Source organism: Chelon labrosus (assembly GCF_963514085.1).
Source record: "Chelon labrosus genome assembly, chromosome: 2".
NCBI classification, from domain to species: domain Eukaryota; kingdom Metazoa; phylum Chordata; class Actinopteri; order Mugiliformes; family Mugilidae; genus Chelon; species Chelon labrosus.
The window spans coordinates 32,556,520-32,574,520 of NC_140338.1; the positions used below are offsets into that span (position 1 = coordinate 32,556,520).

At 41.2% G+C, this 18,001-nt stretch overlaps 3 protein-coding genes across 7 annotated transcripts in view; 2 read left to right on the top strand and 1 right to left on the bottom strand.

Moving 5' to 3' along the window:
* stx8 (syntaxin 8) overlaps positions 1-5,860 on the bottom strand; it is a 37,052-nt gene extending 31,192 nt beyond the window's left edge. Inside the window, exons 1-6 of one of the 3 annotated variants that reach the window (XM_084566565.1) lie at positions 5,541-5,860; positions 4,636-4,735; positions 4,452-4,546; positions 4,062-4,172; positions 1,180-1,307; positions 148-240 (exon numbers count right to left, since the gene is read on the bottom strand). In XM_084566565.1, coding sequence (XP_084422691.1) covers positions 148-240; positions 1,180-1,307; positions 4,062-4,172; positions 4,452-4,546; positions 4,636-4,735; positions 5,541-5,557 — 544 coding nt within the window. In that variant the 5' untranslated portion in view covers positions 5,558-5,860. Of the gene's footprint in view, positions 1-147; positions 241-1,179; positions 1,308-4,061; positions 4,173-4,451; positions 4,547-4,635; positions 5,513-5,540 lie in introns of those variants that run through there. The other 2 variants (XM_084566566.1, XM_084566564.1) reach the window with 2 other exon arrangements.
* Positions 5,861-8,566: 2,706 nt separating this feature from the next.
* On the top strand, positions 8,567-13,114 carry LOC311503485 (TBC1 domain family member 24-like). Its single transcript, XM_084566223.1, has 11 exons — positions 8,567-8,862; positions 8,993-9,201; positions 9,317-9,578; positions 9,743-9,859; positions 10,042-10,458; positions 10,551-10,794; positions 10,982-11,133; positions 11,604-11,667; positions 11,767-11,865; positions 12,034-12,307; positions 12,406-13,114. Exons 1-11 carry the CDS (start codon positions 8,666-8,668, stop codon positions 12,579-12,581), a joined length of 2,211 nt encoding a protein of 736 aa, XP_084422349.1. The 5' UTR covers positions 8,567-8,665; the 3' UTR covers positions 12,582-13,114.
* Positions 13,115-13,524: 410 nt separating this feature from the next.
* Positions 13,525-17,037, top strand: LOC311497420 (uncharacterized protein). Of its 3 annotated transcripts, none has more exons than XM_084557722.1 (4): positions 13,525-13,706; positions 14,932-15,068; positions 15,225-15,282; positions 15,585-17,037. In XM_084557722.1, the coding sequence occupies exons 3-4, from the start codon at positions 15,234-15,236 to the stop codon at positions 16,697-16,699; spliced, it is 1,164 nt and encodes a 387-aa protein (XP_084413848.1). In that variant the 5' UTR covers positions 13,525-13,706; positions 14,932-15,068; positions 15,225-15,233; the 3' UTR covers positions 16,700-17,037. The 3 variants fall into 3 exon arrangements, with proteins under 3 accessions (XP_084413848.1, XP_084413847.1, XP_084413849.1); XM_084557721.1 differs by having other exon boundaries at positions 13,525-13,700; XM_084557723.1 differs by having other exon boundaries at positions 13,571-13,608.
* Positions 17,038-18,001: the final 964 nt, after the last annotated feature.

The window sequence follows — 18,001 nt, forward strand, 5'->3', positions numbered from 1 at the left end:
GGAGTACCACCGCCCAGCAAGGTAAATGAGGCAAGTAGTTCCATTGCAGAACAGAAGTATGTCTGAATGCTTTCACACCACTGTGTGTAACGTGTCTGGAATTTGTTTGACAAATACATACAGACGCACATGGACATTAAACTTTACCGTTCTGTTCATCCAGCTCATTTCCAATCTCCTGGCCCATTGTCTTCTGTCGGCTGATGACAGCCGCTAGTGCATCCAAGCCTGCATCCTGGGCTGAGAAGAGACGGGAATGAAAATAGAATGTGTTAGACACTTGAACGTGAGACAACGAATAAAAACACATTAAGAGCAAAGACTACAGCCCTGTTTTAAAAAGTTCAGTCTAAGGACAAAGCAATTATTGTAGACTTTATGTGTGATATAATGATGCAACTATGATGCACCACTTAGCTCACGGTGCCACTTAATACTAATACTAGTACTCAATCGTGCTTACTTGTTTTATTAGAAATGAGGCAAGCCAAGGTATAGAAGAAAAAGGAAGAGAAGAGAAGAGATTTGCCTTCTGTTGGTTTCTATGTTTGACATACTCTGTACCACAGGAATTCTTTTTACCACAGGTTCAGGCGCTCACCATTACCCAACTCCAAAAAAAATTCCCACACGAGACTCAAAACCTCCATGTGGTTTGGTTTCACTGTCTTAACTGGAACCCCTGATCCCAACTGACAATAACCAGAGCTGCAACTGAGGCACTGCAATGAAGTGTCACAGGGCGTCAGGTGAACTAATGTCACGGTGTCCAAGTCATGTCAGATCCAGGGAACGGAGAAAACAGGAGTGGGCTTACAAAATGAAATTTAAATGTGATTTATAGGGATTTATTTTCATATGTCAGCTTAGATCAGTGTGGCCAGAACTACTTTGACATAATTCAGGTTATGTCAGTATGTCTCTTGTTGTATATTAATCATAACTTACTACATAGTAGAAATGACTTCTTATGTCCTCTGGACAGACAGAGGCTGGTTTATATACTGTTCATATATGCCTTAAAAGATGTTGTTCATGACGCTTTGCTGATGAGGATCAACATGCTAATGATTTATGAATGATTACTCCACTAATGTAACAAATGGCCACTATCCTCATATTTGGTCTTGAAGTTAGACTGACAAAGCAACTGGTTGGTGCCTGATAATGTGTGATTACCCTCAATGATCCGCTGTTGCTGCTGTTTGATCTCTCCAAATGTCAGCCCCTTTGTCTCATCCGTTTCATTGACCAGCCAAGGGTTTGCTGCATTACCTCCACTGGCCCCTCCAGCCATCAGTGTGGACCTGTAGAATATATTCAGAATAATACCTAATTCCAAAATGTTTCACACCATCCCTTCACAAACAAAAGGACAAGAAGATCTTCATAGAAAGTTGTACGGAGACAAAATCACTGTAACTTCTATCCAAATTCAGAGTAAGAGCAGTTAGTGTTAAAGACAAAATGTGCACTGCAACTGAAAAAAAGTATACTGTACTGCCATGTCTTCTTATTTGTGAACCATCACTCTAAAGAGGAGTACAACGCACTTTTGCACAACTCTTGCGGCAAACACCTACACAAGGAAACGTCCATTTTAAATTTTCGCATGATTGAAGAATACCACGCTGGCTCGTGCAATATGTAAACAGTGCATGTTCATCTGTCACAAGCCTGCGAACTGATCTGACAAAGTGTCAGACAAGAGAGCTCTATGGACTGTAATGTGCTGTGCCATACACCGCTGTGTGGTTTAAAAGCTATTCTTCTCCTAATAGCTTAAAGCTGTGTTTCAGACCCCCACTAGACGTGGCTGTCTTGTGGTGATGAGTTCAGGGTCTGTGTGCGAGGCTGGGTTTCAGTGTCTGCTGAGAGAAAACAGTGTGCTAGTCAAGCAAAAGTGAACTGAACCACACATAACGTTATCAGTGGCTGGAAATAAAAATTTAATAGTACTATATATTTGCTGTGGTATTGAAGCAAAGTTTTTCATTTTCATGGTATATTTAAACCTAATCTTTCAAATTCAGAAAAAATGTGTAATGTGTAACACTACCTTTATCTCACCCCCATATCACAGCATGATGACCACTTCAAGCTTCTTCTGAAGCACTAGTAAAACACTTTGAGGCTATTCATAACGCAGCCAGGGTGAGGCTGATACCATCAGAGGACTGAGTGAGACAAGGCATTCAGTCTAATCTCTCTAACAAGTTTGATTACTATGAGTCTATGTGCCAGCCCTCCACTTCCTCCATGCAAGTGGCCATTGTGTGAAGATCCAATTAACCAGTCAGTGGGGAGCGGCCAAAATCAGTCAGGCACATCTCTTGGCTGCTGCAAAGAACTAGACTGCCACCACTGGAGCCTGGGCATCCACGTCCTGACTGAGTGACTTGGACAGGCAAGATTTAACTAATTCCAACTATTTCCAATGCAATCAAACACAAAGGAAAAGTCAGTGAACAATGGAGGAAAGGTGAGTCAAAGGGGCAACAGGGTGAATGGAACCTTTAAGGATAGGCGCCATCTCCTTCTTTTGCTTGGTCTGAAATGGAGATGCTTAGAATGTATTGTTTTAGGGATAGATTAAAGTCGGCAACTTTCATCTCTTTACTTCTACAGAAAGTTCTCAGGAAAAAAAAGTGGCTTAGATTATCCAAGCATGGCCAATCCAACCCCCTCCCACATTCTGTCCTCAGAGACCACACAGTGGGAATAGGTCCTCCCCACAAATCCAAATTACCCACCACATATCACTATTAAATTTAGGTCTCACTGAGCAAACTAAAAACCATACGACCACATGATTACAGTATGCCAAGCTAATTTATTAGAAAATGTCATTTGAAATTTTTTACAGAGCCTTTTATGTAATTGGGTGTGTGGTCTGTAAAAAGATGAAAGCCTGTGCAAAGCACCACTAAGTAGATCAATCCCACATCCAAAGGCAGTCTCATGTAAAAGCATCAGCACAAGTACTTCTCCAAATTCCACCGATCTGATGAAACCGAGATGCTTGGTTTCATGCTGCTGTCATTTCAGTTACTCCTCAAGGAACATCTCTGAATACATTTGGTACTGTACAAGAGTTTTCCATTAATGTTGGGCCGATATAAACAACACGGAGGTGCCAACCAGGAAAAGTTACAAAACAGACATGTGAAGCCAGAGACGTTCACAACATGACACCATTTCCTCTTCCTGTCCAAACAAATATCACCAGGGGTCACATAGTAATGACTACCTCCTGTCTGTGGTTTTCAAAGCTGTCACATTGATATCACATCAGACTATGACATTATATCCAGCTCTTGATTAGCTCCAAAAGCAGTGGAATATCTGCTCAGTGGAGCATTATATACTGTAAACTCACTCCTTTCATCCTTGCACATCAGAACACGCTCGCACATTCGTATGAACGTCTGCGTGTGTATATTTCAAGGGCTGAAAAATGTGTGATCAACAGCGCAAAGCGAGCAAATCTCTTAATGAAGAATAATTAGCTACGAAGGTAAGCGCCCAAGTCAAAGTTGCAGACAGATGGACTTCCTTCCATGTGATAGCACAGGGAGAGGTTACATCCCATGGGTCATACCGGATGCAGCCAGACTTTCACAGAAAGTTAGTGACAGGTGACATATCATCAAAGCGAGAACAGGGCCTATGACCTCTCTGGTCAAGGACACAGACAAGAGAATGAGGATTCATTATTTTTAATTGGGCAGCCAGGGCTAAACATTATTCAAGAAAAAAAAAGTCTTGAATAATGAGAATAAAGAAAAAGGAAATATCACAAAATGAAGGGTGATATGTTCTGGATGGGATGCCCCTGAAGAATTTGGCCCTTCTGACACAGACAGAAATTCAAGATAGATAAATATTTCACAGGAGCACAAGTGAAATACTGGAATTAATTAAGGGAGAACTGTATTTATCATAAATAGAGACTGGGACTGTTAATTATCAATATGTAATCCTTCTTAGAGAATGTTTAATGATTTTTGACAGTATTTACTTGCTCCTGTTTAGAAGCTACTTTGCCTAGAAGTAAATACCTGGATGGTTCAGGCTCTGTGATGTCTCCCTTGAAAGTGGCATTGAGCTGCTTTTCTCTGGTTAGCAGGTCGTCAATAAGGTTCTGCCTCCTGTCCGCTTCTGACTGCATTCTGATGAGGCAATGTTAAGGTCGTGCAAAACACTGACATTATCTTAATCACTTTCAACGACAGTGGACAAATGAAGTTTTTGAGACTTTTCTTTGGATCAGAATGAACCCTCGAGCACATCTGGTCTCAGCGAACTAGTAAGAATGATCCTCTACATTCTAACGCCCTCTATAGGAACAATGCTGCTAATACCAGAGAAGAAAGCCCTGGAGCCCTAAATGGAATAATCTCAGTCTCATGACCTCCACTGCTTGGAACATTGTCAAGAGAAAAGGATACATGCGGCGAGATGAGGAAGCTCGCAACAGACTCTCCTTGAGCTGAGCAATATTCTGTTTCAGCTTCTGGAGTGATGCCCGTAGCGTCATGTTTATCTGAGAAGGCAGAAGAACATGCAAACTATTGAATGCAACACAGTGCCGGCTTTATTTGCATAACTGTAGTCCAGAATGGAACATCTTACCTTTGCAGGGTTTCCCCCGGTTCTCTGTTGTCTGTTCCGTTCATGGATGTTTTCAGCTATTTCCTGTGCCAGCCGACAAGTGGCATCATAATTCTGTAACCTGTGGATGAATGAATAAGGATAAGATGTCTCCTTATTGAGCATATTGATTATAAACCTATGCATTAGAAGTAGTGTACAGAATAAGATACAACTGAAAAACAGAGATACAATAAAAGCCATGTAAAATTAATCTGTCTTTACTGGCACATGACAGACAGTACAGATACCAGGAGAGGTTGGTTAACTTTTAAAAGTTGAAAACATAAGGCTATAAGAGGATACCTGTGTGCTTCCTTTTGTTGAGTAACCTGCAAAGGACCTGGCAGACAACTGACCAATGAACTGCTTTAGCTATGTCAATGCTAATATTCAGGTTGATACAGAGGCTTTTGTATTTCTTTGAACATTAGCTAATGCTGCTTATACTACACTGACAGTGGGAAAGGGATGAATGACGGTGTCAGCCTCAAAAGCCTGAGCTAAACCAGTGTTTCCGTCGTTATATTAGCTTAGTTAGGTAAAACATCACAACATAGCGTTGTGATTATCCTGCGACATCTTTAGCATCGCCTTCTCTCTCTTTTGACACTTGCTAACGTTACACAGACTATCTGTAGAGTAAATACAAGAATACAGCACAAAAACTGGTTTCCTTCCCCTCGCCCAGAATTGCATTACTACATTTACCGACACATAAGAGGCGCATATTTACTGGTATGGTATTTGGCTAAACTTCACAGGGAAGAACTAGCTACCACTTTAGCTAGCTGGATACAGAGCAGCCCTTTAGACAGATATAATGTCTGTTGTCATTGATAATACGTCTGAGCCGAGTTATTCCCGCATCGGGAAACATTCATTACCAGAGATCCTGAGACATTGTGATAAAAGTTAGATACGAAGCCGAGTGTCCACTTTATTTGAACCATCCGGAATTAATCACCAGCAGACTGCTTCTTGTTTTGGGTGTGACGTCACAACGGAACACGGCAAAGACCAGATTCTTCTTCTTCGTGGGTTCAACAGTACAATACTGCCCCCTGCTGTTAGTTCCCTTTTCGCAGTTATTTACCATGTACAGTAATGTCTATCTATCTATTTTGTTAATTGTGGTGTAAAAGACGTGTTGTGATGGCAATGGCAATGTTATAAATGCATTAATTTGGCTCTTAAAATGCTGTGTATTAAGTTAAATAGTTATACAAAATACTCCATCAACTAATTCATAGCTACTTAAACGTGATTCTGTCTGTTCTTTAGATAGCACACAAGACCACAGCAGAGAGATCAAAAGTATACAGAAAGAACTGAATCAGATCCACTTAAATGCCAAGAGGTTATCAGAAAAGACAGAGAAAGATATCTGAGATGGACACACAGAGAGAAAAGAAAGGTTAGAAGACAATGCTGTAGTTCCAAACAGAGTGTCTCAACAGAAGTAAAAAAAAAAAAAAAAAGCTGGCAAGCTTCTGAAGAAATACTACCTGCTGCACTTTGCCAAAAAGCAGTTTGGGTTGTCAAATAAGCTCATGAAAAGAAATGTGACAAGGGCCACCAAAGTCTGTAACACCCGAAAAATGCAATGTAATAAAATCAGCAAAGAAGTGCAAGAAAAGAAAACAATTTTTGGAGAATGATGACCACAGATGAATAACAATGGGACAGAAGGAGACAATTAAAAAGAGCAAGAAAAGAATGCAAATACGCTTCCTGCTTGAGTCCATGAAAATACTTGTTCAAAAAGCCTTTCTGGATTGTTAAACCAACAATCAAGGACAGAAACACATGCCTTTGCAAAATACATGCAGACATCCAATTTATGAAAGACAGACTGCGTGCCAGTCTCAATGACCTAATGGATTCTGTGGCATGCACAAGTCTAACAAAGGAGTGCATGTACAGGGAGTGCCCTGACTGCCAGCACAAGGAACTGCCAACCTCTGACTTTGATGCAGGAGAGCAAACCTGGTGCTTTGAGTGGAGAAGCAGGGTTGAGGAGAGAGAAGACTGAAAAAAGATGGAACAAAATACATTTTCAAAGCCAACCTCGCAGTAAAGGAAAAAGCCCATGGGACTAGACAGACACTGCTGGATGATGTTTCAAACCAACTTAACAAAAAGATGGGAAAACATATCTACAACAAGCTCTCAGGGGCCCTAAAGGAAAACATAAGAGGAGATGATACTGTCTTTCAAATTGAATTTGCAGAAAACTTGTATATGCCAGTGAGATACAGTACATTTTGGCGATTCCCATCAACAGACCACTCTCCATACAGGTGTGGCTGACACCAAATCTGGGGTGGTGTCTCTCTGTTCCATTAGCTCATCAATGCATCACGAGCCATCAGCTATCTGGGCTCATCTGAACACAGTGCTATCCTACCTCAAAGCACTGGAACCAGTAGCATCCACACTCCATGTCACCAGTGATGAGCCAACCACTCAGTACAAGTCCAAAAAAAGCTTCAAGAAAAAAAAAAAAAAAAAAATCTTGAGCAAAATTCCCTTTCAGATTGGATTCAAAAGGATCACATGGAACTTTCTGGAGGTGGGACTTGGAACAGCTGAGATACTGTCTCTGGTAGAGGACCCAAGCTTGAAGGAGGAAACAAAGACCACCCACAAGGGATGAGTAAAAGTCTTTCCTTTAATATGCAAAATTGTTTGTTTTTCACTTACTTCTGATGAAGTGTATTTGTATCAATTATTAATTAATACAAGTGTATTAATTATTTGTATTAGATTGTCTTTCTTCGCCAAGTCCTTGTTTCGATCCACGCTCATGTTTACCATTACCTAAAAACCCAGATGACAACTTCATTCACTACATTCAAAATAATCTTTTATACATTTCTGTGTTAGTAGTCAGATCTTTGCTTTTCAGTTTTGAAACAAAGCTGGAAAAAAATGAAAACCACAAACCACATCAATATCCAAGTCCAAAATCTGTCTCAACACAGTGAGGTGTCTCAGGTGTAATGACAGACAACTGAATCCAAAACATGTCCTCTGTTGATGTTTTGTAACCTGTAGCCAGATTTTCCTCTATTCAGGAATGTAGCTATGATACCCATAATAAGAGAGTTGTGCATATGTTTGGTGTTTAAAAGTGAGAAATGGCCTGAAGTGGCACCATATCATGAGTACAGCAGCATGTCAGTGTGCACACAAACTAAGAATACTGCAGTGTATATTCTTCACAGTCCCCAAGAGTTGGTTTTCACCTCTTACGTATAACTCTGACTTTGTATTGACCCAGCTTTCATGGAACTCAACATGGAGGAACAACAGCACACACCATTTTTACACACAGCAGCTAAAGACTTTGTTTTTCAGCTCCAATGAGCCCACATATGAGGTAAGAACTTGTAGAGCTTTTGTGTTTTGTAACCAAACAATGGACGTGTTTAGAGGAAAACATGCATATGTTGTGTAGAATAATAACCTTTGGAGACTTCTTGGAATAGGTACCTCTGGCATTTTGATGCTCCACATGAAACAATTTCAGAGAAAAGGTAACAACACATTATTACCCTCATGTCTCTGGAAATACTACTCAGAGTATATTTCCATGTCAAAATAAACATTTAACATACTGAGGCATTTGTAAAAGCAATAAACAGTATGTATTTAACATATTGATAGGTGCGCCTGGTGAAGTAGGAGGAAATCTGATCTTTTAAAGTATCTAAATTTTGGCACATGATCTGGAAATTGTAATGCTTTGGTTCTGATTATGGTCTCACTGTGGATCCTGAGAAGAGACTGACCACTTCTTGGAATGGGACACTTAATGTTGCCAATGTGAAAACAGGAAAATCAATGGAACGTTTTACATTCGGTGCCAAAAACCAAAAACAAACCGTGTATAACCCACATGACCACATCCTACGGGCTCATATAAAGGCCTGACCCTCAGAATGAGTAGCGAGTAACAGGAGACGCTGCCTTCTAGCTTTCATTCCCTCCAAGGAAAAGACTTGAGATGATACACGTCTCAAGGACGCTGGAGTTCTCCAACTGTGGAAATATTAACTCAGTCACGCATGCATCTTCTGACCAAGACCCGGGCTCCTTGGGAAGAACCAGACAAAGGTCTCACTCCTACTACAGCCCAGATGACATTAAGAACTATGGAGTGCAGACAGAGAAAGAGGAAAGCTGTCTAAGACCTCGCTCCAGGTAGGTTTTCATATTCAACATAAATGCTTGTAATATATTGCTATCCAAATTATGTTACTGGGTTTTAAAAATGTACGTGTTAGATAGGGCCCAAAAGACTAATTTTGATATTGGCTCAAATGCCCTGTAGGTCGTTTTACAGTTATGAGACATCGGAGCAGAACTTTGAGAGTGAAGTGGGAAACTTCTCAAGGTCCAGTCCATTGAGGCAGAGGACAAGCTCTTTACACAAACCTCAAGTGACCAAAAAGGAGGAAAAAGATGGGGATGAATCGGGAGTCACTGCTAAACAAAACAAGTCAAAACCAAAGAAGCATTCACCCTCGAGAGACTCTAATGGTACTGAAACAATGTTTTAAAATGGAAAATAGATTCTACAGCCAAAATGAAAATCCGAATGTATTTACACTATTTAGGAAAATAATATTAAGGTATGTGTGCGTGTCTTACTCAGGCAGTAAAACAAATCACAAGTCAGTGGCCATGATGACCATCTCCGAGTCTGATAACTGGGAGATTGTTTCCAACTCTGGGATGAAGTATGGACAGTTTGTGGACTGGGAGAAGATTGATCCCGAAGCCGCAAAAAGATACGAGCAGATCCTGAAGAGCGAGCGCCAGCAGCTGAAGACTATGGGCCGAGAGGGATTCTGGTCCATGCCGCACACACTGAGGGCCAAAGCTTATTATCACATCATCCACAGCATCAATACCAGGTTAACACTGAATATAATTCATTCAAACCTTTTTAGATGTTGTGTTTTATGAGTAAATGCACAGAGAGTATGACTTAGAGGTCACTGAAATGACCACTTTATACATTTCAAGGTAGATCAATTCAGCCTAATTATTTAATTGTGGATTGCTGTTTTGCACAAAGCAGGTCAGTCTCTCCAGACAGAGACCTCTTCTATGAACTGGCTAAGAAGCTATTCGGAGAACACAAAATAAGCAACCACCCAGTTCCAGAGTACATGGAGGCTGGAGAAATACCAAGGTATCTTTATTGAATAATACTGAATCAAAGACACTCCAATTGTAAAAACTGAAGCATGCACAGATGCTTTAAGTGCAACTCTTAAGACCACCCTTAACATGCTTTTCTTTCCTGCATTCCTGATTTGTGCACTGGAGTAGAATATGATAAACTGACTCCTTGCTTTATCTTTTCTTATCCAGATACTGTCTCAACAAAGCAGGTCTGAATTCTGTTAAAAAGATTCTTCTCTGCCTTGGAAAATGTTTCCCAGAGATGAACTACTGCCCCATCCTACCTGCCTTGGTTTCTCTCATCCTCCACTTCAGCCAGGACGAGGCCGAGTGTTTCTACAGCATGTCCCGACTCATCTGCTACAATGACCCCAACAAACGCTACATTGACCAGACGTTCCTCACGTACCGCGCTTCCTGCATGACCTTTGGAGACCTTGCCAACAAGTGCTGCAAAGGCATCCGCAAGCTGATTGCCAGCTCTCACCAGAACCTTTTTGAGTTTTACTCTGACTGGATCATGTGGATATTTGCCGACCTTCCATTCACATACGCCATCAGAGTTCTGGATGTCTACCTACTGGAAGGCTACAAGGTCCTCTACAGGTTTGTTGCAGCCACATTGTGATTTCCTGTGGCAAAAAATCACATGAAGAAGAAACAATGCATTCAATTTATTTGATCATTACTCTTTGTAGGGTGGCACTGGCTCTGCTCGGCCTCTACAAAGTGTCTGTGTCATCCCGAGTGGCTGATGTGGAGGACTTCAGAACAGATATGAAAAGATTTGTGCAAAACGTAGCTCGCCACTGCACTGCTGAGAATCTCCTGGAAAGAGCCTTCATGATTCCAATGGCCACGCGGAGAGAACTTAACCTCCTGTTCAATGCCAACAAGGACTCCCTCATGCAAAAAGGTGTTAGCATACACCAGAAGAGGTTAGTTAATACTGACATTGTCTTAGTCCAGCCAGTGAGTGGAACATTTAAAGAAGAACTGATAAAAGAATCAGTTTTTTATGAAGAATGACATACTGCATTTATGAAAATATGCTGGCTGGTGTGTCATTTTAAATGTACTTGAATCCCATTTTCACATATTATTGCTATTTTTATGTTTCTGAAGGCAGTTGGTGGAGACAGTGGACTTCAGCAACCTGAACTCCAGCGTGGTAACAGCGACCGAGATGAGAGTCGTCTGGGCCTGGATACCAGAACGCTTTGCCCTTTTCAGTCCTATTAGGTTGTTCAGTGCAGCGGAACATGGAAGAAGCCTTGCCTCGTAAGTAATCTGTGAAGCTTTTTGGTGCTTACTTACCAAAAATGCTAAAGAGTCGTTGAGTTATTTAAAGAGAATTAAAGAACTCTTATATACAAGCTGAGCAGCATGTACCTGCTGTGGGAAACCAATACTCATTTGTATTTGCATGTTATGTAACAGTGAGCAGCGGGCAGACAGTGTGTTTTCACCATCAACATGTGTGTTTTAAGCGTGAAAGTCAAATGTCAGTCACAGTTCAGTGGACAAGAGTAGCTGTTTTGAAGAAGATTGATGATTCCAGTTAGTGAGATAGGCAACAGCTCTTAACTGCATTTGCCACGGAGATATCATTTAAAAAGGCATGATAAAGGCATGGTCAGCTCCTCTCTGTGGCATACAAAGCATCTCTTAAAATAATACAGTGCAGAAAGGCTTTGTCTTCATTTACAGACTGGGTTTAGTTGGACACTGTTTTTTTTTCTCTGATATAGATTCTATTCACGCGTGGAGGGACACGAACCAGCCGTCTTGATTATTAAAACAACAGATGAAGAGGTAACTTTTGATAAAGTAATGAGTATTGGGATAAATCTGATTAAAAGTGTTGATGAAAATCAGTTTATGTATGCCTCTGAAATATTTCTCATTTCACAGGTGTTTGGTGCCTTCCTGTCAACGGACTTGATAGAAAGAAGAAAGCACGAGTCTAATGGTTTTACATATTTCGGAACTGGGGAGTGTTTTGTTTTTACTGTAAGACATATTCCTGTTTTCTTCTTCTTCTATTCAACTTCAGTACAATATATTTAAATAGGCTTTCTATGGACACTGTGTATAACTTCAGATAGAATTTCTTTATAATCATGCAGTTCCTTTGACAACTGAACGTGTGCCAAATAAGAAATCTGAATCTTCTTTTAGCTCCGTCCTAGCATGGAGCGCTACCAGCAGGCTATGGTCAACATCATGACCCGAAGAGCTACTCCGCAGCAGACTGGAGAGGTGACAGATAGTGGCAGTTCCTCCATCACACCTCTGACCTGTCCTGCTGGGACGCCCCAGAATCCCAGTTACCTGACAGTCCCCTTCACTGCACCATCATCAGAGGAACCCATGACTGCCAAAGAGCCCAAGAGACAAAAGGAACAAGAGGCAGCCATGTTCATAGCAGGCAACGACAGCCGGCTCATTATTGGTATGTCAGCTAAAGTTATTGTCAAAATAGAAGCGCTAGGCCTAGATCTGTGATGGCAACAGTGAGAGCGCACTGCTAATGTACGTGTCTTCTCTCAGGTGGCGATGGGGGCCATGCTCTCTGCCTGCACGAAGACCTGGAGGGAGGATACACAGAGTCTTGTGACACATTCAAGAGCATCCCACTTTGTAAGGGACAATTCAAGATCCTGTCCATGGAAGTGTGGGGCATTCAGAACTCCATTTCCTTTTCTCACTGTTTTCCATCCCAGTGAAATCAGCCGTTTATGCTTTTTAAATGGACATTACTTTTATGTATCTTCCATATATTTATTTTGTAATATGTAGATTCATACAAATATTGTCAAGTGTATTGTATTGAGTGAAATTTTACTTTTACTTGACTTGTCAAGCCAAGTTTAATGAACTGGCTAATATCATATACAGTGTCTTACTGGATTTTACAACCCACATACAGAACGGTCTCAATCTTAGTGAAGCTCTGGACAACATCTAAACACAGCATATCACAGATGACAGAGGAAGCGACATAATTTACAGTGATGAATCTTGGAGGATCAGTGATAAGGTTGCCTGTGAGCGCTGAGGTCAATAAGTACAACACACTATATACCAACAATCAATGAAGATTTTTTTAATTTCATGAAAGATCATCACCATCTGAACTGAATCACCTTGCAAGAGAAACAGCTCTATCTGGTTCATATAGAAAGTGGTACAACAATTACTCTGGGATGCATGCCTTTCACCACTTATTTTCCTCATTGTTTTTGTAGTTTAACCACATTTGATGTATAATAAACTTGATGCACTTTATATCATGATCAATTGTTTGTGTTTTCAATGCCTCATAAATGTTACATTTGATTGTCATTTTACTATATTACTATGTGTGTGGTGGGATCATAATCAACTAAGAATCAGACCAAAAAAAAAAATCAAATTCTCTCAGAGTTTCAAATGTTGACACACACTGTAGTGGCCTATAGATAGTAGCTATTGTAAAGGAGGCAACACTGTGTGTACTACTGTATTAGAGGCAAATTAGAGTGTGTTTCTGTATTATCATAAATACACTGAACAGAACTTAGGCCTGTGCTGCATTCTTGCAAAAGCAATGCCTTAGTTTCTGAATGATGCAAAGATCTGAAGTGCACTCATAACTATTTTTTTATCCTGACATGCAGAGGGCAGTAATGTGTCCAGTAAAGTCAGCACTGACAAAAAAAAAAAAAAATAGAGACGAAGAACAAAAATCCACAGCAGTCGCTTGTTTATCAGGTTTGTGGTCGCTGCGACCGGCTGGTGGAGGTTAAATTAAAAAAATGCTGGGGACATAAGATGCGACAGTCTTCTATGAATCACTGTGAGAGGTTGGGGTCAGTCTTATACGTGCTATCTACTACGTCTTGTCTGGCGTACTTATCTTACAGTAACGTTAGCTTTAGCGAACGTGGCTAGCAAACGATGTCATGGTGTTTTTTTGTGAGAGTACGTGTACCAGGTTAACACTCATTCACAGTCACATTTAAAGCTAGCCCTCAGCGTCAAAATGATTGGCGTTTACCGGAGGACGGGGTTATAGGGTTATAGGGTTTCTGTGTCCTAACACGGAGTAATACTGAACTCGGTCCAGGAACAGTTTGGCGTGGCTGCCGTACAAATGCACAGGTGTTACATACATGTACGTGTGAACAATATTCTACTCGCTTTCTGGACCTCTTTTTAATTGCACAGGCAGTCTGAACCGTAAACTCAAGTATCATCTATTGAAATCCATTCTCAACGTTTAGTTCTATTTGGTCTCCTATTCCCTACATACATGTATTTGAATGTTGCTGGCTGTGTTGTGTTGAGCTGTTGGCAGTTAGCAGCTACAGTGCAGCTAGCCTGTAGACAACACTGTGTTGTGTTGGATAAATGATGATGTGACAAACCGCAAGCTCTCGGAGGTGCTGTCCATTTATTCTGGCAGCTGGCAGGTTAAAACAACAACGAGACAAATGTTAGATATAAAAGAGTTATGTTTTTTCCCTCCCATAACTCTTACCAGATACGGGGTTATTTACTGCTTTGCTTCAGCTTGCGCACTAGATAAGATGCACCACACTCGTATTTCACCTTGAAGATACCAGTTAGAGCCGGCCACGGCCACACATAGAAGACCACTGATACACGAAAGGCCGCGCTCCTCCTATTGTCCTCGGGTGAAGCCCAGATAGAATAAAACTTCTGTGCACACATAGTTGGGGGCTTCTCTTCTCATACCCTTAAGGTGGTTAAGCTGAAGTCTCAGTACTGACTCTGTACCTATTATCTGTGTGCCAAATAAATTGTTGATTGGAGAGAAGTTGTCGTGTGATCTATTCATAGTTGGACTAACCTTTCCAATAGGTATAAAGAACCTGGGCTGAAGGAGAGGGAAAATATTCCCCCTTCGACACAAACCACCATATAATTCAGCTTAACAGACAGGGACTTTTAAACTAGCAAAAGTTAGTATTTCCAACCGATCGCAATCTTTGCATGGCAAAGCGGAAACAGATATAGGACCAAAAATATACGCATAATAGATTTAGGATTAATTGAGATCCTCTCCCACAGGATAACTGTTCAAACGTGGAGAGACAAGAGGAGCGAAAATATTATATGGGGAACTACAGAAGAAGAACTCACTGAGGAGGAGGCTCTGAACTTAAAGTGACAGTTACACAGCAGCTCCTAAGCCATTTGACTGCCAGGTATAAAAACACTTTGATAGTACAACAGATTTTGTGTAACTGTATTAGAATTACATCTACGAATGAAAGTATACACTGAATCAGTGCTCTACAATATGGTCATGTGATATAATTTCTCTATTACTCTCTGTCTGTCTGTACATTGTATGTTAATAGGCAGCAGCCATGGGCCCAGACACTGCACCTGTCCCTAAAACAGAATCTTCAGATGAAAGTATGTATTGATGGTTGGTTGCATTTTGTTCCCCCATGTGATCAGTCATTCAGCTGCCTTTTCCAGTAAAATGAACCCAGGTTCCCCATGCGGTTTAAGCAACTGATGCATGCATAAGTCTGAATATGCCGTTCAGTAAAGTAAAATAACCCTTCAGCCCTGTTAAACTGGACTCAGTAGTTTAATTATGTCCCTCTTAAACCCCATCAAAGACATCCCCAGATATCACTTGTTTTTTTCTGTATATGTTCACGTAATGATAGTGAATGATAATGTTGTTCTTTGCTGTGATTGTTTGTCAGGTTCAGGAGTAGTTGTGGTGAAGGTAATCTCGGAATCAGATACCAGTGATGACCTAAGTGCTGCTGAAAACTCCCAACAACCAGAGAGCCACATATCTGACAAGTGTCACGCTTGCGCCATCTGTGGCAAGGTATTTGACAGACCATCAAAGCTAGAGAGGCATAAGCCTGTGCACACGAGGAAGCCAAAGACGCTTCATCAGTGTCAGTATTGTGATAAGAGCTTTACACAACAAGAGAAGCTGATCCGACACCAGAATGGCCACAGTAGGACTAATAAGCATCCCTGTCCTGACTGTGGAAAAGTGTTCAATAGGCCTTCCAAATTGGAAAGGCATAAACGCACACACTCGAAGAAACCAAAGGTGCCGCATCAGTGTTCATACTGCATGAAGACATTCAGTAAACTTAACAAACTTGTCCGCCACAAGCGAATGCACACCGGGGAGAAGCCTTTCACCTGCTCGGTCTGTGGTAAGGGATTCTCTGAGTCAGGCCACTGCAAAGCACACGAAAAGACGCACGAGGAGCAGCCAGAAAAGCCTCACTGCTGCGCGGACTGTGGGATGTGTTTCTTCAAGGCCTCAGAGCTCCGTCGGCATTTCCGCTCCCACACTGGGGAAAAACCTTTCAGATGCAGCGTATGTGAGAGCAGTTTCTCCCGCTCAGAGGGGCTTAAACGACACATGAGAAGCCACACAGGTGAAAGACCATACAAATGCATTATCTGCGGAAAAGGATTTTATTCTCGTCAGGATCTGAATATTCACAGATTGACCCACTCAGGAGAGAAGCCGCATCTTTGCCCCGTGTGTGGTAAAGGCTTTTCACAGCTGGGCAACATGAAAGAACATGAACAAAACGTTCATATTAAGTCAGAGAAATATATTTGCAATGAATGTGGGGCAACCTTCACACGCTACAAGTCACTAACAAAGCATCAGCGAACTCACACAGGAGAAAGACCCTATCTGTGCCTCACTTGTGGTCGCAGGTTTTCATGGAGCCATTCTCTTAGCAGACACCGGAGGACACATGCACACAGACAGATGTCTATGGACACATTCAAGGACACACTAAGTTTGGAAGGGCCTCCTGAGAATCCCAGTGGTTGAAATAGAAGTGAAATCTGTGGGAGAATGAACATTTCATCATCAAGTAATTACAGAGAGACATTTAAGCTGAGAGTGTTTTGGAGTGAAATTACAAATTTTGGACTTGCATGGTGATTCACCTTGTCTCTTGCTTTGTTAATTGTCCACTGTAATGTTAACTGCACACTCTGAACTTGATTTCTATGTATCCACTCAGTTTCTGTGTCCACTCAGTGACCTTTTGTAACTGATACTTTACTTTGAAGCTATCTCCTTCTATCTTATTGTACCTGGCGGAGAACCTCTACAGACTGTGCATAGTTACACACTTGTTGAACTTTTCTCTTGCAAGAATAAAACTACACAGACAACTTTTGGCGTATTCTCTAAATGTTTAGATTTTTATGAAGCTGCCATTGAAATTATTATTTGCAGTGTAGTTTTAAAGTCAAGCCGCAGTTAAATATTCAGATTTGCTTTGAATTGCTTCCAAAATTTTAGTGCACATTATCCTATCCAGTTAAAAGTGACCATAAGAAGTGAATACTCTTGGGGCAGACGTGCAGAAATTATTTTTTTTTTTCAAATTGCAATTTTGATTTGAAATAGAATTTGTTCAGGCTTTACCTTTTTTCCCCCCACAATAACACTGAATGATCAACGCAACAAGGTAAAGTATTTGGAATAAGTTTATTGACATATCTTGGCAATTACTGGGGCAGAGTTTGTATGAGCGAGCGTGCCTGCAGGAAAAGTCACAACAGACTGGGAGACAAAAGCTTTCTGTTGAGTCACCGATGATTCAGGTCTGTTCGTAAGCAAGTTATCACCCGGACTTTGAGTCGGATTGACATTTGTGTCTGTGGGAGGGATGAGCAGCAGAAGCAGAGCAACTGCAGCAGAAGACACGAGGCAGCCGTTGATCACCACTCGCCTCGTTAAGCATCACGACGTTTACTTGACTGAAAGTTGGTTCACAATGATCTATGTAAAGTCTTCATCGTTGAGCTGCATGCTGAAGTTTTGCTCAACCTCCTCCTGGAAGTTAAAAGTTATTTTTCTGGAGTCCGTTGGCTGAGACATCTCCTGGTTTTCCTCTGCAGACGTCATGGCAGACTTCGTTGGAATGAAGACTTGGTGCTTAAAGTCACTCAGGATGGTTTGTATCTCTGGTCTCCATTTGAAATCGAGTAGTGTTTACTGTTCGATTCTCTGACTGTCGCTGTGTTGAATATGAAGTAATCTTCACGTTTGTTCACTGTGTGTCTTGAGGTAGGTACCGATCAAAAACTCACTTATGGCTTATAGACTTGTTTGAACAAG